This window comes from Galendromus occidentalis, unplaced genomic scaffold (assembly GCF_000255335.2).
Source record: "Galendromus occidentalis unplaced genomic scaffold, Mocc_1.1 scf7180000077460, whole genome shotgun sequence".
NCBI classification, from domain to species: Eukaryota; Metazoa; Arthropoda; class Arachnida; order Mesostigmata; family Phytoseiidae; genus Galendromus; species Galendromus occidentalis.
This window is the reverse complement of record NW_003805448.1, coordinates 574500-598853: the sequence shown is the minus strand read 5'-3', so window position 1 is coordinate 598853 and position 24354 is coordinate 574500. Positions and strand designations below refer to the sequence as shown.

Sequence of the window (24354 nt, the reverse complement as noted above, 5' to 3'; positions counted from 1 at the left end):
AACGCTGGCTTTGCTTGAAGACAAAGAAGCTACGGGGACGTGTAGCAGCCGCCAGTCGCATCTGACGTTGGCTGCTTGGAACTATGATCGGCCGAGGTTCTCCGGCACACGAGACACTTGCAGTCCCGTGGCGGATTGAGGCGGGCGAAAGGGTCGCAATCACCGGGCGTACAGGATGCAGGAATAATATAATTATAAGTATGTATGCATACCCCCACCGGCTGCGCTCATCTTCGGTAAGTTGTCCTCGAATAGGCATTGAAAATGAGCAGGGGAAAATAAGTCGATCGAACGAGAAAAGCCATGAAAGTCACCATCGGATCAAATCGAGCTCCAGACGTATTCCAATATAAGGATGACGAAGAAAAGGCGTATCGACAGCATATCCTCGAATACCCTTCGAGCTTAAAACTTGGCCCTCTGAATCATTGCTCTTTTCCTCCAAACGCCGAGATACGGGGTTGCTCTGGATAAACTCTAGTAATATATCACTTCCCCATGCTATATTTTCAACTAGAGCATCCTTGATCCCGACGCGGCTGTCTTCTGCGAAGAATCGTCGACCGATCTCTCTGGCTCGATTACTCGAGCGGCAAAAGCAACGAATTCGATAAGTTCCGCCTTCCGGCGAGAGGCAAAATCTTTCCGATTCCTCAAGTTTTGGATCCTACGCCATTCCTCTCCCTCACTTTTCTCCTGGAACCCGACTTTCCCCTTTTTCGACGCTGAAATTGCAGCTTTCTCAACACCGAATGAGTCTGAAAGATTTTTCTTCCCGATCCAACCATTTACGCAATGTTCATTCATTTAGATTACTCAGGGAATCTGTAATTAGAATTTTTGACGCATTAAGTTCCGCCTTTCGGAGAGGTCCCTGATTATCACAGTACCTCGGGAAAGCGTTTTGAACCATTTCGTATAAAAGCTTTTACTAAGGTAATTTCTTCTCGAAAATCGATGGAAAGCCCAGGGAAACCGTCATTTATCATAACGGAAATACTTTGCAATCACAAACACCGCCAAGACATGGTGGATCTGATATTGCTTGGCTGGATCGTACAGGAAAAGGTGGGATCGGAGTTTCAGGCTGCGCAGACTTCCCAGGATTCCGGAATGTCTCCTCTTCCTCAGGGATCCCCATTCATCTGAGCGAATACACGGCTACCGAGGAAGGGCTACCGATAATAATTTATGGGCGAGGGAGACGAATCTAGGGGGAACTCGAATTTTCCTCCGAGAAACTCGTCCGGCTTTTCTCAACGGACCCTTCCATGAGGAAAATGAGCCATCACGGAGAGAAAACTGTAGCGGAAGCACGTGGGTCAGACAAAAGCGTCGAAGACAGCGGTAAAGATCAGTATCGTCCACGAATGAGGACATTCTATAGCAATGACAATTATGTAGATGACGAGCCCGCTAAAGGCTCCCTTCACGTTTCGGCGTATTTGTTATTTCACCCGACGGTAGCGAAAGGAAGACGTTCTGGGAGACTTCGATTGTGCTGCTAGCGAGCAAGGAAGTCTCCGTCCTCATTTATTCTGCTTGATATGTCATTCTTTCTGTTTGCCTGTGAGCGTTCGCGTGTGTGTCCACGGATTCGCCGACCGGACCGCCCGGCACCAACATAAATGAAGAAGTCTGCGAGGGCGTCTTCAACTTGTTCTGAACAGACGCTGTCTGAACTTATCGAGGTCAAGTCTCTGCCAGCTGACGGGCTGGTTAGCTTACAGGCTGGCGCGGAAGTCCCGCGAAATTGGATCAAATACGGGCGAGTCTGCCGCCTGCGCTCGCTGCGAGCACCAGTTATCGCCGCAGCTGCCAACAGACAGCGGCGAAAATCACATCGCGTAGAGAGCCGTACGATCATCGTCGAGACGGGTCTCAGTAGAAGTCCGGTGATGGATGGATTCGTGGGTCTGTCCGGCCCAAAAACCACTGCTCGAACTGAGTGTACAGATGAGCGAGTAGCTGTACGGTATACTGTTTCTGCAATCGAGAAATAATGGCGGAAGGAAACACAAAGATACATATCTCCCACAAGAGCCTCGGATCAAGCTTTCGAAGCGCTGGCGCTGGTCAGCAGCCGTGAGCGGACTGGCGAGCGAGCGAGCGCACGCTACCTCCCTCCCGCTGGAAGCGAACTCAATGAAAACCAAGAAACCGTGTCTTGTCAATGTCAAGAAAGAAAAAAACACGTCAATTTCCTGACCATCCGTTCGACAAGCAGTTTATGTTTGTATGCCTACTCCCTGGCGTGCGGCATTTGCACTGAGCAGTTGCTGCTCGCATCGTGTTCGATGGGGTAGGCAGCCAGCCCTCGCTGTCTCTTGGAAATCTTTCCATATATTGCTGCTGTGCTTGTTACAGTTTTTATCCGCATGGCGGCACCGAAGCTCCGCGATCGATTGAGTGAGGCGGACGAGTCGAGGGCATCGATTGAATGAACAGGGAAAAGGAGAAATGAACAGATAAAAAGAGTGAGCCAATACGGTAGTCGAGCTTTGCGGTGTGCGTGACGCGGCATCGCCACTGTATTCTGGGTCGGAGCGGTGTAATTCGTATTCGCTCGAGATTGCCCTATGGCGGTACAGCGGCGATATGAGAATGCGACCCTCGAGTGCCGTAAACCCTCGCGTCAGCCTATCCGCCATGGGACACCGAGTCGTCTGTTTCCCGAAGCGCTTGTCTACGTCGACGATTTTCGTACCTTGATCGAAAGGATCGGGAATTTCCGTCATCCTTCCCGAATCGGGTTATGAGAAAGCAGTCCCGTCAGCTCATCATTGGATTCGTTCTCCAGCGTCTGAGGGCTTTACGATTGACTGATGCGGACCCTCGGATTCTTGTCTACCCGGGCTGTCAAGGACTCGCCCACCACTAATTCAATCTTCCCGGTCGAGCATCTACCCGCAGCTCCCCCTCCCCTCGCCCGGAGCTCGGGCCTGAGACAAATCGAGGACATCGTCAACGACTCTTATGAACTTTGCTTACCTGAATCGATAATAGCGTCTTGGCATGTTGCTTCATAAGAAATGGGAGAACTTGATTGATAGAATTCTTCCTCCGTACTCCATCCGTCTGCTCAGCGCTGGTTGGGGTAGAGAACGTCCGTTCTTGGCCCCTGGACGCGAGCAGAGGTTCCGTGAGCAGTTGGTGGATTCGCTTCGAGGCGAAGGTCTGCTTCGAACTCTGCAGTGGGGGAGCGGACGAGACCGGCTGCTCGGGCGCAGCTCCGTCTTCATTGTAGACAAAGGGCTGTAATTAAAACATCGGAGCGTTAGTCACCGCGTCGGCGTTCCTCGACCTGTCGAGATTGTATTCGAATGAATCAATCCATGGTGTCCTCAGATAAGACCACTCGAAGGTCTTGCGCGGATTTCGATGCGAAAAATTCTAATGGGGGGGCATCAACGTAAAATATTAGGGGGAGGTTCTTGTATCCTGCGTTCGACTGCATTACATCATCCGCCGGAGTCGAACGCATCGCATCCGTATAATTCGACTGGCTGAGTTATCGTGAAGTTCCGACGAGGTTAACAGACATCCCTTCATTTCTCCATTCACTCTTCAATCCTCCTCCTCCCGCCACACCGAAAGGTCACCACCGTGAACAAGCATCAACTTTTTTTCTGGCTCTGTCATTCGGTTTGGAAAACCGCAGAATACCCCTTGTCGGACGGACGGCGGTAGTTTTATGGAAAAACGCCCGTCGGCCTGTCCACCCGTCTGTCCGTGTACCTATCTGAGCGGCTTATCATCTCGAAATCATTGTGATTTCTGTTGGGAACGCCCACGTTAGAGTTATCGGCGGGAAACTGAAGCCCGACCAGCAGCGGCGCCACGTCGCCGGTAACGACGTCGATGACTTTCCTGCGACGGATGGCAACCTTTTCCGCCGTTTCCTCTTCGGCTTTTCTCTAAACAGAGGCGCATTCGATATCGGTCCCCCGAGCACTTTTCTTAATGGATACGGCAAGATATATGGAACACCTCTGGGCGTCCAGTTTGAGAGAGTGATCGGACGGATGCAGAAGAACACCAACGACGGTTTTCGCGTCGAGGGATCTGCGAACGAGGCCGTGATTGGCTTCCTTAGCGCGTCGAAATGAGGGAACTTATCCGTCCGCGATGGGTGAGCTCACTCACATAATAATTGGATCATTACAAACTCAAGAATGCGCGGTCGGTTGAGCTCACGACGCCTTCGGCAAAGGAGCCCGTCAGCAAGGCAGGCACGTCATTCCCGGAAACTTAGACGAGCCCGACAATTCTCGCACAGTGACAGGGAGGACTCGCATTCCGCTTTGAATTCCCTCATGTGTCGATGTAGTATGTTGTGGATACGGAGAGATGCTTTTCTCTGCCGTTTTTTCAGGAAGTGAATCAGGGACTTTGCAACGTCCTGCGAATGTCGCTCCGCTCGATTCCTCGAATGTCTGAGCAATCTCGACCGAGGGATCTCATGGGACCGCACGGACCGGATTTCTCAGGCTCTGACGCAACGTCCCGAGAAAGCCGTTGCGGTAGCATTCAGCATGCATTGAGGCATAGGGTTCAGACTTTCAGGCATAGGGTTTAACCGAAGCTATCCCTAAAAGCAACAGACTATCGAGAGACTTCGGGAATATGCATAACGTCAGCGAGTCGGCTGGAGGTGGCGGGCGTCGTGGAACCTTCAAGGGTCCTCCGTCATCGGAAGGCGAGGGTTCTCAGAGCTCGGCACCCTGTGGATTTTGCAATATGTGGGTAGCGCTAAACCACCCAAAGCTCTTGATGTCGTCTCCGTCAGGTTCACCTTCCCTCAATTTTGACTTCGAGAATTGAAAGTCACTTCTGAGTAAGCCGGGGGCTCATGGATCAAGCAAAGACTCCATCACGAACGGTAAGCCGAACGACCGCGGCAGAGCGAGTTCGGCTTACCGCTGGAAGATGCGGTCATAATCCTGCTTGAAATCCATGGAGATCTACCATGGAAGGAGGGGGGGGAGGTCTGATATCGATCTTGCCGTCGGAAATGTCGTCATAGCGACGATCCGGTGCCCGGAGGGTCTTCCGCTCGAGCGATCGGACCCGGAGCTGGTATATGGTGTGAGACGCTTTGTTATTGCTGCATTGATGCATCCGTATCGCTCTCGCGTATCATGCAGGACGCCCATCCGGACGGCGACTATCAGGTCGACTGACGGACGGACGGACAGACCCATCGACCGCTCAGGCGCTCTGGTTGTCGTCCGATTGCCGAGACAGTTGCCGAGCTTGTTATTTCTTTCCACATAGCTTGAAGGCTACGTGTTCTCCCTTAGCTGTAATCCTCTTAGCGATTCTCTCCGCAGACGGCGCGTCGAGATCGACAAACAGCCGTCGGAGATGTACCTACCGCCAGTTGCATTCGTACTCCGCCGAGCGCTCAGTGTCTACATTACGCAGCGTTCCGCCGCTGCTCCGGGTCAGGTCCCTGGCTCCGGTCGGTGGGCAGCAGCCGGAGACGGCGAATCGGTTGATCCGAAACTTGACAGCGATCTGATTCCAAGCTTAGTGGAAGGTCAAGACCCCAGAGACTATTCTCGGCTTCATGGGACTGCGCTCGAGACTGCCTGATATTCAACTTCGAATCTCCGACTGAGATTCGAGACAGCACCCGACTCGGTACAATCAGATTTTCAATGAAACATTTAAAATCGTGGTCTTACCACCCAAAGCCGAATCGAACGCACGAAGGACATGAAATGCTGTACAAGGCGATCCAAGCCCAGGGCTGACGTTTCGAGCGGATCACAGAGCTCTCGAAGATCACAACGAATAATTTACGGGGCTGCGGTGACCCTTGAGGTCACCGCATATCACAGCATCGCCGTCCTCGAGCACATCGCACTCTAATCCACGAATTAAAACTTTCTGGTCCCGCAACCAGCCCGGTTGGGTGAGAATTTTTCGCGCGAATGCGCATCCAACGAGCACGAGCACAAGACTAAGAATTCACGATGAAACGGTAGCTGCTGACCAAATGGGAAGAAGATGGGAAGAAGGTGTTTTGCCGCCTTCTTCTAGTGGGAAGATAAGGGCCACTGTTGCATAGCAGCCACAGAAAACGCGGCTCACTAGATCGGGGCCCCATCCGTCAGAAATCATCATCCGCTGATTTGCTTTCCGGTTTGCGGCGGGATTCTTCCCCCTTCGTTCGCAGCGATTCTTCCTACAACGCTGCTCAGCTCAACGGTTTTTGCGATTAATGAGCCAAAAACACCTTCGAAAATTCTCACTGTAAATTAGTGCGCGTGGGAAGCAAGGGAGGACTGCGCTGCGATCTGATCTCAATTCTTGGTTTGGTTCCTCACGAGAGACTTAGAAATGGGGTAGCGAATGGATTTTGAAATAAATCTTGAATCCTCGTAGTGGTCATTATGGGGAACGTTTGGAAACCTGAATGTCGAATCATCACGTGGGGGGGGCTGAGAGGGCATGAGCTCAATGGTAAGAAAATCATCCACCGTATGCCAATATCCCACGAGCCGGAGCACGACCTGCACAGACCGAATTGAGTTGATTGGCTCGATGATCCTCTCGAATGCCCACGGGAGCAAGCCGGGATACGCACCTTATCAAGCGAGAAGCAAAATCCCCCCACCCAATACGACCTTGATCGCAGCGTTCTCACGATCGAGAGAACGATGGATCCCCCGCCACGGCCCGATGTATGTCCAGCCTTTAGCGGCACAGCTGTGAACGAAAATTTTCGCACAGCGGTGCAATCACAAATTTCCAACGGAACACTATCCAACGTTTCGCGACCGTGTCGAACACCAACTTCTGACTCTGCCGTGCGTTTTCCGACACCGTGGGCCTGAGACGGCATCGTGTCATCTGTCCCTGCGAGAGCCTTGACATGAAGAGGAAAGAAGTTTTGTTTGTCTAGCAGGGCTCTAACCGCTCAGAAACGAAGGCCTTGGATGCGGAGAGCTTCGAGATGAGACTATCGGTCAAGTGGAGTGAACTTCTGAGACACAACATTCGCTCAATCTGTGGACAAGCATCGCCTGAGTAGGAAACTATCACAGGACGAGCGGACCGTCGCCTCAGCGACTGCCACGCGGAACGTGTAGGCGTCGCTCGCTCAGATCGTCGTACTTTGAGTGTTTGAGGCATTTAAAGGTGGTGTAAGCTTACGCCTCAATCGATCATGCTCACGCTGACCGCTCTGTCGCGGACGTCTTTTCAGCATCGGATGCGAGTTCGATGACGAACGCGAATGAATAGAAGCGTGAGCGTCTCAGACGGCACGCAAACTTTGATTCGCGGTCCGAATCTTCACCCTCCCATCCGCTCATCCGTTCGTGTGTTAGACCGACGTCATTAAAAAAAGGGCCGGAGTTCTTGGCTGAAACTCTCACTAGCTCATGGGTAATTTCCGAAAAGTTACGTCACGTTATTCGCGAGGATCCGTTCATTCGGGCGGGAAATAATAATTTTCCCTGACCGTTACGAATATTTCGCCGTCAGATCCCGCACCAAACAGACCGCGGCAGCGGCCTGCGCTCCCCCTGGATATTTCTCGTGCGCGATCGAAAACTACGTCAACGGAACAATCATCTAGACGTAGCAATTCCATCGACAGGAACAATGCTCCAAGCCTGCATCCACTCTCGAGAACGATATCGCCCTCTCGGCGAGTTGAAGGATCGCGAGCTCACTGCGAACTCCGAAGAAGCACTCGAAGTCGATTCAGAAACGGATCCAGAGTTGAATACACCGAAGATTACGATATGTGGGCGACAGGATCGAGAATGAAATATAGCCGCTCAGGACTATCAGAGAGGGCATAAACATGCAACGGATTCGAGGAGAGCGCAAGCTCAAAGGGAATCGCTGAGCTATTGATCGAAGACTGCGGCGGGTCTCTGACGTTCCACTCCGCGAAACGACTTTACGGAATTGTGCAGCCGGTATCCCACCCTGAGCTTCAGCTTCACATCTCCGATTCCACATGGTGAGTTCCACATTGTGGAATTCACGCCGCAGTAAGGTGCGCCGGGGAAAAAGTCTCGAGGCATTCGCCCGTACCCCGTACCGGGGCTCTCCAATAAGCGAAATTTCGGCAGTACATTGAGCGGTAAGGATATTTCTTGATCCACACCTAGCAGGAATTTCATCCGAACCTTGATTGATTGGTGATACCAGTAGCTCTTCGAAATGACTAAAATTAGTCATCGAGGAGCAGTATCAATTCAAAAAGAGGAGTTTCAGCCCTTCGTGGTTTGTCCGGCGTAATACTGGCGTCTAGTCCCGACTTCCGTCATGAAATCACTCTCAAGAAGTTGATGGAGGCCGCTGTCCGGCCGATGGAAGCGACTTGCTTGTGTTGCTCGCTGGGGTTTTTGGTCGCGGGCAGCAGATGGTTCCCGAGTCTTTACGCCCCAAATATCGCGGGTCGTCCTTGTTAGGTGGTGAAGTTTGGCGTCCGGCGTCCTTAGTCTCGTTCTTTCGACTTCGTCCAAGCGTACGATTCACTAAACGACCCTCGCTTCCCTGGCTGTCGACGTTTCTGGCCTGACGATGATGCTGAGTCAAGCTGAGCAAAGGGAAGGTACTTCAGAACGGGAACGTCACCCCGTTGCCGATTCTGCATCCCTGGCGTTTCCGAGCGATTCGGAGCTTGCTTGATACCGGCCCGTCTTCGAATTCCCCCCCCTCCTTGTATATCGGGTGAAGTCGCTCATGAGAGAGAAGTCAACTTTTCGATAAGTAGCCCGGAATCCTCATACTACCGGTCCGGAGATACGGGAAGTCAGAGCAAGCGATATCCAGTGGACGTTTGACTCATGTCACGGCTCCAGACACGTCCCCGTGAAATGTGACAGTTTTTATCTCGTCTAATCGCGTCAAGCAGAAGACGAGCTGTCGATTCTGCGTTAGCGGGAGCTTGTTCTCCGATTGCTATACATAGTCTGGCAGAGCCACCGGCTGAGCATCGAGCGGACAGCCCGGGCTTGGAAGCCGCACCCCGATTCGCTGTCGAAGGTCACCAAACATACTGTCCGTGACGGCTGGGAGGTATTATTGACTTCGTACGGATTCGGCAAGCCGAAAACAGCAGAAGCAGATGATCGCAAGAGGAAGAGCCACCGAGCCTGGAGTCAATCATCCGCCTATGTTTGACATATCCCACAGTGATGTGGAGAAATCCATTGTACTCGCCCGCCGGGGCGGGAAGGGGGCGGCAAGTGGCATGACAAGAATTTCACCCAGTTTCTGAGAGCTCCGGCGTCGATGCGACTGTTCTGCGTTTTATTAAGCGGACATCACGGCACTGGATGCACTCGAGGAATGTATTGGCACTGCTGCCGTCATTCTGCCTCTGTTCTGATAAGGCTCTGGATGAGCGGATTCGATCTTCGTGGACAAGCATCCGCTCGATCACGGGTTTTTTGCTTTTGGGGCGCATCTTTCGGTGGCTCCTGCATTGCATGAGGAGTGAAGTTCTTGGAGCGAAAGCCAAGCCGAAAACGTTGCGAAAGGCGCGGGCGAGCTGTGAACGATATTTTGAAATTCTTAAGAATTGACGAACCGTCATCCGTGATATCTTATTGCGTGCGGACATTGAATTTTGTCTTCCTCTCCTTTTCCACTCGAAATGAATTCCACAAAATCGGATTTCGACAGTCACCAGCAAAATGGACATGTCCGACCACCGACTCGGTGCTGTCCGTGATGAGTGATGGCTGCCTGCCTGCCTTTCGATTTATCAAAAATCCAACGAAACGCTGTTGAGGATGACGGAGTCAGCGGAAGATCGATTGATAAATGGACGGATTGACTAGCGACCAGAGATTCCGTGTCGTTCGCCGGTTGAAAGATCCCTCTCGCAATCACACAGGACGGTCAAGCGGGGAAGCGATCTGACTAACGGGGGGTATTGATCATCGTGACGATTCCATTTTGGAAGAACTTTGACGAAGTTTGTCGGTGCTTGGATCAAGAATTCATCGACCATGAGCAAGTCGAATCAATTATCGTCAACACCTTATCAAAGACCGCCCTAATCACCTCTGATTCAGGCAGAATTTGACGCTCGAGTGGAATCTCACGCAATTTTCACCGGATCAGGACTGCTCAGAAGATGCGACGCGGCGTCGCGCGTCGTAGTCTCTTCCGATTCCCGCAAGTCGTCAGATAATCCGTGGGAGCTTATTTGATCTTCTGCTATTGGAGAGTCGGTGAAGAGCCTCACGCACCTCCATCGAGGTTCATAGGGCAGGCGAGTCACCACTGGCCAGAGTTTGAGTCTTCAGGGGTCATTGATCTTCACCCTAAAAGAGTTTCAATCGACCCAGGGATTCACAATCTGTAAACAAACGAAAGCCCTTCGTCCGGGATAATCCGATTACCAGAGCCGCCGTGTCTCCCCGAATCGTCCGGGTCGGCAACTCGCGTCTAGAAGCTGTCGACGTATTCACGGGGCTCGCTCTCATGTTCGGATCAATGCCTATGGGCCGGATGAAATCTTCCCGATATGAAATTTGAATTTGTATAAACGATAATTCCAGCTCTTCCCAGACACGTTATCCGAGCGGACCGGAACGCTCTGAATGTGTCAAGCGAGCGATGTTAAGCCTCCTAGTACGGGTTTGTCGGACATGGCCGGAGTCATAGCATAGAATTTAATTGTTCCTAGACGTTTCGCTCGTCCCGCCGCCCGAAGTGGTCTGGTCGCTCGCAGCCGCTGTCTGTGCTGTCAATGAGTGTTTAAAGTGTTCGCTCACCACAAACTAGCGGTAGAGACGGGTCTGTCACGGACCGAACCGTACCGGTAGTGTGTGAATGACAAAAGCCACTTTTATATTCAATGAGCTGCCGGCAATAGCGTCGACAAACTCTTTAATAGCATCAAACAGCACTCCTATTGACGTACCTATTTAGCATGAAGATTTTAATTGCGTCCGTCGATGTGGAGACGGCTGCTCAAGGAAGCTCGTTCAGCTGAAGAGCGCGATTCAGGCCCCCCTTTAGGAAATTAGCCCTTCACCGATGAGTCGTGCCGCCTATATTAGACAATAAGACTCACATCGCGTATCGGAAGACCAGCGCAGCTCGTGCCGTGGGTGACACGATATCCTTCGTCGATCTTTCACCATCATTTCAGAATCAGCTCTAATTTCGGCCTTGATTTCCTCCCTTTAGTTCTTTCGAGCGCTGAGTCATCGCGAGGATTCGGAGAATTGACCCCGATAACGTTATTTTATAATATCATAATTATAATAAGTATTGTATCATAAGCATAGTAATTATTATATAATAATTGTAATTATGATAATAATTATTATATAACATGTTTGCGATGGACGGCCCGAAGACAAAGCGAGTGTTAGGAATCGACAAACTGTGATCGACGATGCATCATTCATGAGCCATTCCTCCGTAGAATCATATGTAGAATAAGTCGAGAGCTGTCGGGCTTGAAAAAGTCACTCGTATCGTTCATAAGGGAAATCCGCCTAAGCCAGTGAGTCTTACTCAGCAGTGCACTGAGGATCACGATGAAATCCACATCCGACCTCGTCGTTTGGGAGATTGTGAAACCGAACACGATTCCGCGTTCATACTTCGAAGCTTTTTCAAATGTATTTCGTTTCTCACAGAGACGAGTCTGGTCTCGAGTCATTCGGCTGCATTCCGCATCGTCTGTCGACTATCGCTTACATTATTTGTCCAAAACGGAAATCACTACCAGGTAGAACGGTTGGTAAAAAAAGCCGACGACAAATGTCGAGGGAATTTCAGTGAACATCAAAAAGATTTTCGTTTCGGGAAGCTCGAGCTGCCGGTATCATATTCTTGGCCGGATCCGATGAAGCGCACAGCTCCTGTTGATGGAATCGGAAACGACGTTCCCTGAAGAAATCACCCTACGCTTAAGTAAAGTGAGAACCCACTACCGGGTTGTTTTTGATTCATTACTTTGATCCAGTTCGTGGTGCGGCTGCCTTCCGCGACAAGCCCGATTGCTGTTCCACTGATTAAGGCGTGAAAAATAAACAAGCTCGCGGTAGATTCGTGGGGGAATGATCCCCGGATCGGAAAGAGAAATCGGAGAAGTATGTTCGATCGTGCGGAGTTCATTCTATCCGTCGGAGCTACAGGTTGCGATCGGTCCCTCCATGGCGGCCGACCACGAAAACGATTCTATAGCTATACGAAAGCTCGGAGTTGTAGTAGTGGCGGCACCGGTGGAAATAAAAGCATCGGCTACGACTCCAGCGACCGGACAACGACCAGGAAACCCAGGCCGTCCTTCGGACCTCCGCTTCTGATCCATTTGTATTCCTTTTGACGGCGCGGCGCGCATTCGACGTAACACTTACATCACCATTGCCTTCTAGCGGTTTGACTGACTGACTGACTGACTGAGTAAGCGACAGACCGACCGACCGGCCGACTGAGTGACCGAGCGTCCGAAAATCGACTGACGGGGTATCCGTACAACGGCCGAAGAATGGTTGAAGCTCCTCATTTTTCGCCAAGTCCGCCATCAGCCCCGATACAATTCTTCTTGTTCGTCTATTCCCTGCTCGGAGCCCTCTAACTCAACGCCCTTCGTCGGCTTACCGAGGTATATTCCGAATACGCGACTTCTCCCGGCCTGAATCGACCTCATTCGATCGCTCTCTCTTCCCATTCGGGAGAGCTGAGCGGATTCCGAAGTTGTTCTCAGCGGTCCCACTCTCAAGTTCCCACTCAGAATCATCCATGAGGTCCTTGATCCTGTCCCATGATGTTCAAACGCATGAAGCAGAAGGGTCCCCCTTAAGACGTTTCTGAGTTATCTTCAGGAGAAAAATTCCGAACAAATCCGGAAGACAATGAAAGGCCCCGGAGACGATTAGCGCCAAGCATGTGGTAATGTCGAAGGATTGAGGATAGGCTTTGCCCCCGCCTCAACATTTGCGCCGTCAATCGCGATGCGAACAAAATTTTCGCTGTGGACGGTTTTTTTCCGTCGCAGAAAACAGTGTGATATGTGGTCATGGCAGCGGCTGGTTGCGGTGCCCGAGTCGGCTGACGTCGAGACGATTGGACGGTCGTACACCAGCTGTTTCTCCCCTGTCTCGAAGTTCGGTTTTGTTTCCATCGTTGTCATCGCCTAGTTGCGTTCGGTTGACCTTGAGTCCGATTTTCGTGTCACTTGGTGTTTTTCGTTCGCTTGCACAGCGGTCGGAAACTTCTCTGCCGCGAGTCTAATCCGAGTGATTCGAAGGCAAAAGCGTTGCGGATTCGCTCAAGTCGTGAGTGAATCGTAAGACTCAAGCCCGAGTGTTTCTCACGAAATACATGACCAGAACGCTATACTGACACATACGCCGACTGATAAGTGATTGGCAATTCGCTCGGGGAAATGAAACGTTCTGTCAGCGATTGCGGCTGCTACCGCATGTGATGCCGCTGCTGGAGAGGCTGCCTGGGGTACTGCTTCGATACTTCGCTTGGTCACGCATCGTGGCGGTTTTCTGCGGCTGATTTCGCCTGTTCGGACAAATGGGCGCTTCGTACCTGGTTTTCGTTCGCACCGCGAGACAAGTAGTGCGTCTTGATTTTTCGTTCGCTTTGTTTGGCAAAGGCTACTGGTTTTGTTCGTCGAGGGAGCAAAGTTTGTCTGAAGAGCGGGAGTTCTCGTTGCAGACTTCTTTTGTGCAAGTGCCTCTTTTCGGAACGAAAGTGATCATCGAACGAACGGAAGGAGGCACGGGAGAAGTGGAACTTGAGTTCCGTCGGACGATGTTGGAGCGGATTCACGATGCCGACGACGTCGCCGAAGATTTATCGACCCGACGGTGATCGATATCAGAGGACCTGTACTTCCGAATTCCATTCCAGCGACGAACAGCGGACAAGACACCTCACGAAGGAGATGTTTCTGCAAGCTCAGATAAATTCGAACGAACAGGCTAAACATTCGGTACGACGAAACTGTGCTCTGTTTGCGCATACGCTGAGTGAGCCCTGCAAGAGCTGAAAAGCTTCTCGCAAGAGAGCCTGATTCATGAGGCGCGTCGACGCAGGCTCCCATTGTGAACGCGGTCTCTTGGAACACGGTCCCATCCTCTCGAGTGGCGTCTTTCGAATGAACTTCGTTTGCCGCATAACCTGAATCAGCTACGGCGGGTCGGACCTCAACAATGAAAGGTCCCAGACAACAAAGCTCACTCACTCAGAGTGCCGTGCCTGAATGGGAACGTCGTCGGCAACAGGTTTCGAAAATCAGAGGATCTTCGGAGAAGTTGGCGATTGGGAAGTTCCCCCGGGATCGGGATTAGAAGTTGTCCTCAGCAAAGGCCTTCGTATTCCTCGAGCGCGGGTTTTTCTCTCGATTCGCGGCAGCATCCCAACCGAGAGGAGGGATCCTCTGGCGCAGGAATACGCTCCTTCAGGGACACAAATTCGGCGAGTGGGACTCTGATTCGGATTCAGTTCGAGCCGGAGTAGGAAATTATTGGTGATCGACAGTGATACAGGTCCGCAGTTTCTGTCGATACGCTGTCAATCATCTAGGGCATCTTCGACTCACTGTCAGAGGATGCGAACCACTCGAGTGGAGACGCTCGTACGACGGAGGATCCCCGTCCATAACGAGCCCCCTCTGTTCGAGATGCCCCCGGGGAAGTCGGGGAGGCCGAGTTCACAACTCACAAACGACGACTCGCTCGAATCCCGTCCGTAGTGCTCATTGGAATCGATTTGGATCTCGGATTCCACTCTCGCTTATCGTGGGAAAACTTCGGATGCCCGACACCACTGCCATGCCGAGTGACATGCCAGCCTTGATCGACTTGTTCGATCGAAGATTCGTTCCGTTTCATCGCGGCGGGTTTTATAGCCGTGATATCCGTTTCAGTTTGCGGTTGATGTTGCAGGTCGCCGTCGACGTCGTTGTCTTCATCGCCGACAACGTTGCGGGTTGCGGCGAGGTGGTTTGTCGTTTCGTCGGGTTTTGCTTGTTCGTTTTGATCTGTAATGCAGGCATTTCACAATTCGAGCGACCATCGGAGCGTAGAGCTGACTCGTCAGTCCTCAGCGCCTATGGCCCAAGTCGCTGTAGTAATCCAACAAAGGATTCGGGCCCCGCTGCTATCCCCAGCGCACTACTGCACAGCTTCCCACGTGATCTCACGATTCCGAGAAGATTGAAGCCAACCGGGCCGAAATATGATCTCGATAGCTGACGCCGATGACCGAACTCGACTTCAGAGCTCGATGGCTGATCGCGAGGGAATTCCCTGTGGCCTAACACGGCAGCGCTTCCTAAAACGTTGGCCTTCGCGAGAGTCGTATTTCAGTTTTTCCAGTATGTCATTTAAGAAGCTTCCTATCGCACCGATGGAAAATGCAAACACTTTCGGATATCTGTCTTCGGCGGAGTTCGCACGTCGGCCACGACGTTGGCAGAGCTTACGCCTACGCTGCCGAAGATCTGGTGTCTTTCGCCAGACGGGATTTGTGAAAGTTCAGCGTGTTTGTTCATCGTACATTTCGCGAGGAGCTTGTCCAATATCGAGAACAGCCGCAGTTCGGGCCCTATAAAAAAATCCAACTGCTCGCTAATTCCACCCTCATGAACACGTGCTCCAGCCGAATCAAGGCCGATTTAGCCCCCGGGATCGGGGTCTTGCGTCTGCGACCGAGTCGAATTAAATTCTGTAAGACAAAGCCCCAATCGATCATCGTACGGATCGCCATCGTTGTATCGATTCGATCCCGCGTTACTTTTTCTGAGCGGGCTCGTCGGTCAACCCGGAAGAATAGCGTTTCGCTCCCCCGGTAATGAAACACACCTCGAGCTTGGATGCGAGGAACCGATAATGATGTAATTTGCGGTAACAGCGAGACGGAACGCCCGACGTATTCTTTGATTGATAAACACATTCGTCTAGAACATGGGAATCTAATATTGATGATGAGGCGATTTTCAGTCAAGAGAATAATGGCTTTCGGCAGCATCGCGTCAGCCGGCATCGCGTTCGACACCACCGTGACTGAAATTGGAATGGCGCGCTTACGATACTGAAAGTGTATGAGGTCCATGCGCAGCAGCTGATGCCAAAGCAAACGTGAATGATCGAATTACGCAACGACTCAAAACCTCACGAATCGTGTTCCCCCGCAAACTTTCAAAATAACTGAGGGCTTTTTCGTTGCCGACTCGCTGCTTGTCGTATGACGTCGAAACGGCGCCGGCGGTAGCAGTAGCCGAAGCAGCACCGACGACGAAGCGTAGTGAAGGCGAATTCGTTCGACTTGTTTCTCGACTGGGGTATGTCTGCCACAAGGAAGTTGGGCAAGTAAGTTGTTGTGGATGCCGCTGGCTTTCGTGTGAGAATTGCACTTCCAATCCGCGCAGTTCGAGCTGAACTGGAGCGAGCGTGAGCGCTGAGGCGTGCTACGAGCCAAGGCACCAGCCAAGCTGCCTCCTGCTTGCCTCCCCCAGCTGCCGACCGGCCTGCGTTGGCGTTGTCGTCATCGTCCAACCTTCCCGCGTCGAAAACGCTACCGACCGAGAGAGATAGCTACTCCTCGAGACGACCGCTCAAAACTGAGACAGGATAGCCCGTAATCGAGTCGATTGAAGTCCGGCCACTTCGTTGCTCCGACTCGCGACTCACGACCTCCCGTCAACTATCTCAGCGCTGAGTCAACCTCATTATTATAATTATTATCATTATTATAATTATCGTGGCCGAGACTCCACGGGCAAAACGAAGGGCTCCGCGGCGATGGCATGGACGAAAGCAGCCGTCACCCGTATCAATCCAGATTGCTCACCGCTCTTTTTTGTTTGTTCTTTCCTTCCTTCCTCATTTGGGAAATCGACTTGTTTCCTTCCCGCTTCCCGCCTGGCACGACTGTCGTTTTTACCCGCCATTACAGTGTTATATCCCTGGGAGACAAGTCGCCATTCACATCCTAATCGATTTGTACTACTTTGCCGTCGACGACTCAGTCAGACATCATCGATATTTGATTTATCGGAGTAATTCGCGATTGGTGCCGTCGACGGGAGACCGGAGCCTTGTTGGATCCTGGAGACTCGATTACGAGAGCGCAATTCGGCTGGATCACAACATTCGCGAGCAGACGGGACTTAGTTTTTGTCCGTTCGAGGAAAACTTTGATACGATCGCGAACTTCAGTCTACATCATATTACATACATTGTTATTGAGGATCGGTCAATCAATCAAGCGATTGTCCGTTCGCCCGTCGTGAGGGGTACGTCAACGGCTTCCCTGCGAGACTCAGGAGATATCCGAAATAACAGGGCTTTTGTCAATCAAAGCTTCGTAAGGAAATTCTCCTACGTCGACGTAGCAAACGGATGACTCAATAACAACCATCACGTTAAGGGGAACGCATCCGTCGTTGACGTTGCCAGCGATGACGATAATCGTGTCGATGATGACCGGGAGGAGGAGGACAAGAGGGCGGCTGCAATATATTTCGGGGAAAAATATACTCTGTTGCACGGAAGAGGACAGCTCCTCGGTCAGTCGGCCGAAACGAATATCGCGACCTGAACGGAGACACTGACAGACGACGACACCGAATACAATGAGCGAAGTCACTTTCTCATCGAGAAATATATTATGTTACGTAAATCCACCATGACCAATACGCCCACGATAGATCTCACCGTATCTGCGGCAACCCTTCGAAAAACAACTCTAACGTGACGCAGGCAAGAACAACAGAAACAGCAACAAGCTCGGCCGCAACGACCTCCGTGCGCTTATACGTTTCGGGCTCGCCCTGTCCTGCGTTTGACAACACGAGTCGCCTGGCGTTCCGTATTCCGACGCACGGTTCCGCTCCCGCATGATCGGTCGATGGCTTGCGCACTGAGTAAATAAAAACACCCGCGCGGTCTCGGGAGAGCATTTTATTCGCGCGGACGCTCGCCGGGATGCGATCCTGGAATTTTCCTCTCGCATCAAGTCCCGCAGCTCCCATTCAATATTTATTTTCGGGAGCTTCTGATATTGATTCCGAGCTTGTGTTGGGAACCCATAGTCGACATCGAGCTGCACCGTGTTCGAAAGAAAGCTCCATCCTCGAATCCCAGTGATGATAGCCGTTCAGACTCGAGTTCAATCGCCTCCGCACTCAACTCTGTCCCAAATCGATGACTCAACAAATGATGCTGTCCTTCTCTTAGGCAGAACAATGCGCGCCTCCCATCGTCGGAGACATCGCGGAAAATCCAAATGGGATTTCTTTGCGGTCGGAACAATACCGTCAGACTTGATTTCGTAAACGAACTTCAGATTATTAGGGATAATTGAGTACTCGAGAATAGCCCAGACGAATCGGATCCCGCGGTAAGAATTTCTTTCCCATGCTCCGGACGATCTCGTCAAGGACGTTTTGGAGTCTGTCTGCTTCTCTCTCCGTCGCCGCGAGGGGCAACCCACGCTCGGCGAGGTTATTTACGGAGAAGTCGTTGTTAGAAAGTCAAATGTTCCAAATGTGCTTGAGATCATTCTGGTAGAGCTGCGCATGCGCAGATCGTGTCAGACTTCGGGGGTCTCCAGCGCTAAGAGTTGACACATCGAGCAGCTTCAGGCAAAAGGGTGGGGAGGGTCCTTCGACAGGAGAAGGACTCGACACGGAGTCTCCGCTCGGAAGGTGTTCCTCGGCAGCCCCGAGAACGACGTTCTGTACCTGAAGAGCCACCGCGTGACGATGACCCAGCAGAAATCAGACGTCGAAGCCAGTCATGAGCTGAATCAAAATTGAGATCTTTGCGAAGGAGCAAGGTACTCCCCGGACGAAGTTCACAATGCGCGGTCGATACGCTCTGTCGACGTTGCTAATTCTGATGTATGGAAGCTCGCTCGTTCGCTTTCCGTTCTTCGGTGCTCCGTTTTTCCTGACTTTTTGATCCGTGAATCTGCATCCTAAGTCCGGAAAGATGCATGCGTGATTAGAGATAGCTCAATGATTTTTGAGAAAGCTCCGGTGATTCGACTGTTTTGCTCTGTTCCGATTTGATGCAGTGATCCGAATCCCGTTTTGCATATCTGCACCTGTCCGACGTTTCTGAGGGCAATTGTCAGCATTCGGACGGAAACTCCCATATTCAGGAAACCTCCACTCGTCCCAGGGTAGCGATCCTCTTGACAATCTCACTGGGATAGGTGAGCGACACGAGTTCAGCACGGATTCGGCCGAAATGATTACCAATGTTCGATATCGACGAGTCGAGTCGTCATGACCGACGTCTATGTCTATTCTAATCTTTAACACCGGTATGAATGCAAGCATGGGCCCCTCCGGGTGTTCGCCTCGAACAACCGCTTATCGCTTGGGAAGTCCCCCGGTCAGGTCTCGCAAGGGGTTCCTCGCAATAATTATCCTAGGGGGAATGGGGATCAGGCAACTACGAAGTGGAACCCGGGCCCAGGAAGGCCTTGTCCTCTTTGCGGGGGTCGCCCCCTCCAAACTTCCAAACGCCCACTCCAACGAACTTCGTGTCACTGTCAATGAGGAAAGTCGATGCACGAGCTAATCGTTCATGTTCACTTGACATGTGCGCTTCGATCGTGGCACCTCAGCGAGTCGAAGTCGACATCGCCTGGGTTCTCATGACTCACTGCAATCGGCCATTTGGCACTTGCCTCTCGCTCCGAACTCGAGAGCTGGGCTCAAGCTTTGGTGCCCAGGATGTCCTGAAAGAATGTCTCCCAGGACCGATAAGTCCGGATTCTCTCGAGCATGTCCTAGGTCCAAGGAAAGCTGCCAGCGACGCTCCGTGACCCTGAGACAGCCCCGCAAACGGTCGACTAAAGTCTCTGCGAACGGGGCTCTTATTGATTCTCACTCCAACAACTCGAGGTACAGACAAACGCCCCGGAGATCTGTTCCGGCACGATATCGAACGCGGAAGACCATGAGATCCGTCTATCCATCTGCAGAATTCAAGAGTCTCCCGCGTTCAAGAAAGCACTGATGCTACTGATCGTAGAATGGGGAGCGAAGAAATCCGAATACGGTAGCCCCCCACATGGAGAGCAGAGCAGCTTACCATTTGCCCCTCATCTATCGGGGGTAATGCTGTAGTCCATGGAGCACATTAGGGTTAGTTATCCGCTAAGAACATTATCACGAGCGAAGTCAACGTGGTCGGCAGCAGCGAGAGCAGCGCTAGCAGCAGAAGCAACAAAACTCACAACTTCAGTGGGGAGCGGCACAGTTGGCCGACTACTTCGAATGACTGCGTTGGCGGTCACCCGCTACTTCACAAAGGCGAGGGCGCACAAACTCGCACAACAACACACACTTGGACGCACAAACGCAGACACTGACTACCGACCCGCTGACGGACGGCTGAACGTCTGCAGGCAAGTCAGCTCACCTACCAGATTGACTGACTTACCAGTCATTCGGCCAGCCAGCTCCCTGAAGCACCGGTTGCTAACTCCTCGTTGACTTAAAAATGTTCTATGATGGTCCGGATAACTTTAAAACTCGAAGGAGCCGCGTGAGGATTCACTGCCAAAAAAATGACCCGCCGTACCGACGTAATTCCTCTAACTTCAATGATCTGAGCACCGTGAGCCCGAAGGGAACCGCGCGCACGGTTGGAAAGGCAACGGTGATTCAGATCGCAGAAGAAGGCGTCAATGACCAGCCACAAATGTATAATACGCGCGCCGTGCTCGCGCCTAAGTCCTTCCAATAACGCCGTCGGACTAATTATAGCTTTTCCGGCGACCAATGTCGAGGGAGAAAACGGCGCATCACATGACCGTTCGACTTGATATTTGCCGAAGTGTGTATCTAGTAAGACTTACCGCGTCGATCACGGATAAACGCGACAAGAGAGATCATATTATAGCTCTGTGCCAGAGGAGCTCGGGGCTAATTATCAGCTTTGCGGCGGTGCCCGGTTCCACCCACGCCCGTTTCTCGAATTCCTTCTGCCTTCGTTTGGTAGTAGGCGCATACACGATCGGATCGATGCGAGGAGCACGGAGGGCGGGGGATGTCTTCCTTTGCGAGCTCAAGGCCTCATCGCTCGATTTCTAACTGCGAACGGAGACTTTACCGCACGACTTGGGAACTCTACCGATCCGTCGAAGTCAAGCAGGAGCCTCTTTATCTTGGCCATCTGCGAGACGCACTAATGAGGCCGAGTGAAGTTCTCATTTGACTTCAACATGCCAAGTCCCTGAGCCTTTGACTCGGATGTTATTATTATTCAAAAAACGTGATCGAAGTGGGAACTTTCCGACAGACACATCAACATATTGAATCGCCTCGGAAAATTCCTATAACTCTGCCTACGGCATCCGACTTTGCCGAAACCCCGGGAAAACGCCGTGCAGAAACGGAGCGACGGCAGAGTCTAGAAAGTTTGCGAGAACGTGATGCCCGAGGTACACGTCTACGAAATATGTGTGCGATGTCGTCTCGCCTCCCTCTAGAGGATGCTGTATTCGTGTCACACCGCGCGAGGAAACGGGCTCTGCTTGAACGCCCCGCAGAGAGTCACCGCGAACGTATGCGGAGCCAGAACATCGTGTTGCGTCGTTTCCTGAGTTATCTTCATGATCACACGGTGATGACCTCTCTCGCCGAGCGGATATCATCGGTGTCGAATCGAAACGGACACTTGCGCTCAACAAAATAGCTGTCCGAGCCATCAAACAATACAGCGGATGGACAGGAGTAGTGCCTGCATCGCCCTAGCGAGTTTGCTCGTCTGCCGAGGAGACGAAGAAAGGACAAACGCTTGCCATCTTCGGTATTATCGTTCGTGGAGACAATTCACGAGCATGCTCGCATCAAATCGAGGGGTCAAGCGATGCTTCGATCGATCGATGCGATGAATGGGAGAACGAACAAACGAAAGCCTCGACGATTCGCCCGGAATGTGGAAAACAATTCCAGTAGCGAATCACAATCGATTCGATTTGTCGGCCGTTGGCTTGGCTGCGTCCATATTGAAATAACATCGATCTCCAGGTCTCTCGTCGATGAGGGCAGGGATATCGGTCTCCCCGGCGTTTCGGAACCTCGAGCCGATCACAGTTCACCGCGCGGGTCAAGGATGCCAGATGTGTTAGTGAAAGTTGGTCAACCACTTGATTAGCTCGCAGCCGCTCGATGAGCACGATGAACAGTGGTTGTGATTTTTCCCTGAGTCCTAGAAGCTTACCTGGAAAATCAAAGAATCGTCTATTAGATTTTTCCCAGTGTGCATTTGACGACCAGAGCACCTCAAGGAGGGAAGCAGACGCTCTTGCGTAAGTTTATTACGGAAAATGCGTGAGAAGAGAAGGGTCGGTCGGTCACTCAGTGATCCTGAGCGCAAGCAACGACCAACTATCCGGTGGAGCTTCTCAGGGTCTCGCCGCGCCCCTCACTCAGATGCGGCTCGGGGAATCTGCGGATTCCTCGAGTGGCATCTCTTGAATCTACCCGAGCTCTCGCTTCGAGACTGTGACCCCTCAGCCCGCCGAGATTTCTTCCATTATATTTCATATCTATCATGATAATGACTCGGAGCGAGGTGGTTGGGGTTATGCGTTCGAGGGTTTTCCCGCTTGCGAAAACCTGGAGTCATCCTCGGAACCTCGCTAGACCCCACATTTCCGTGAGCTATCCCCCGACGAAACCTCAAAAATCGTTTCCCGCTGGCTTCAGACGCCCCGTTCCGAATCGTGCAACGAGGCGAACCGATGATGAGCATTCATCAAGAAAAGCTGCACGACGCCAAATGATTTCCCGTTAAGCTCCCCGAATGCAAATGACGAGGCTTTGCGTGTTCGGTGTCGCTCACGATCGACCAGACGAGCATCGCTAACGAAACAAAGAGAGCGAGGTCAACCTATCCGTTACCGTCCACTAAACCTGACCTGTGGTTGAGGCCTCAGTCCGCAATTTGATCACCAAGCAAACTGATACTGTGCTGTCGCTGAATACCATTGTCTAACTTGTTGCATGATGGTGTCAAAAGCGTTTATCGGGTGTCGAACTCGTCGGGCGGAGTCGAGTCGTCATTTCCTCGGAGCCTTGAGTGAATCGAACGTGGTGTTCCGCTTTGACTGGCGGCGTCGCTCCTATCCGATCGCGAGGCTCAGTGAGGCTCTTGAAAGATGCGCATGGAAAACAGCAATCGCCATTAACGGGGCCGAGCAGTAGCTCTGGTTCGCACTGAACCGAAGGCAGCAAGCAACCAGGGCAAATCCTGCTGCGGTCGATGGTGCAACCTGATGATTTCGGTGTTTTGTAGCTCCATGACTTTTAGTGAGAAGACATTCCCAACCCGAGTCCGCGGTCGCTAAACGTTGGCAGCTGAATCGTGCTAAGTGTGGCGGTATCTCGTTACCTAGCCATTCGTAGACGCGACACACGGAGCTGTCGCTCCGGTAGATGCTGAGCTAAAAAGTCGGTTCTTGCACCAAGACACACAGAACAGAGGGAGCAGGCCTGGCATTCGCAGAAAAAAAATCCAGGGTCGTTTCTACCGAAACGTCGGCGAGGTCGTCCTTACCGAATCGTCCAAGGTAGCACAGGAATACAACAAGCTTAATTTTTGTTGTCTTAGAAGTTCGTTGTTTCGGAATTTGCATCAAAAGACTTTTTACTACTGGGCAAGTTTGATGTACCCGATAGCTAAACAAGAGTTCGCTGAAATAAGCAGAGCTAAGTAATTCGGCAGGCAACGGTGATTTTCTCCCCTTCCCTGCCGAAGGCGGCGCTTTATGGGGATGATAATTGTTGTTATCAGTTTCATGAAAAGGGTTGAAATTACGCGCGCCTTTCCGTACGGAAATATCCCGGCTGTAGCCGCTTCTTCTTGGATCGAATACGAGTTCGAAGGACTTTCCCCTCTCTAGCACCGAACACGTTAAAGGCTTCACTGCAATCCTGCCGCCTCTGTGGGATTTTCTCAATTTTCTCTCTCCCATCGACTCCGGTTCTCCCTTTTCCCGGGAAAATTGCATTTTCGGTTTCGCTCGCTCTCACTCCGAGACCTTCGATAAAATTCACTCCGTCTAAATTCTCCTCTAGGCGTCACGCATGGATTTGGCGCTTTTCATGTCCCCGCTTATCTCCTCACAGCTTACGAAAGAAGAGTGTGTCACCGGGGATTGAATTTGTCTTTTCGCTTGATGGTATGAGGATCCTCTTCGTTCTTTGTTTCGAGAGATTAGTTCTACCTTCGTTCAGTGATGGACGCCGACGTTGCTCTCATTGTTCGCTGTGTTGTCGTTTCATTTCCGTCGTCCGGTACTGAACCCATTACTGCTAGACAGAGCCCTTTCTGGGACGATCCACTCGGACCGCGTCGACGACGACAGAAG

The 24354-nt window shown here is 51.8% G+C and overlaps 1 protein-coding gene across 1 annotated transcript in view; it reads right to left on the bottom strand.

The window, feature by feature from the left end:
• The window catches only part of LOC100903893 (uncharacterized), a 64837-nt gene that overhangs the window by 5736 nt on the left and 34747 nt on the right, over nucleotides 1-24354 (bottom strand). The window contains exon 2 of the mRNA XM_029111678.1: nucleotides 2992-3255. Coding sequence (XP_028967511.1) covers nucleotides 2992-3255 — 264 coding nt within the window. The remainder of the gene's footprint in view (nucleotides 1-2991; nucleotides 3256-24354) is intronic.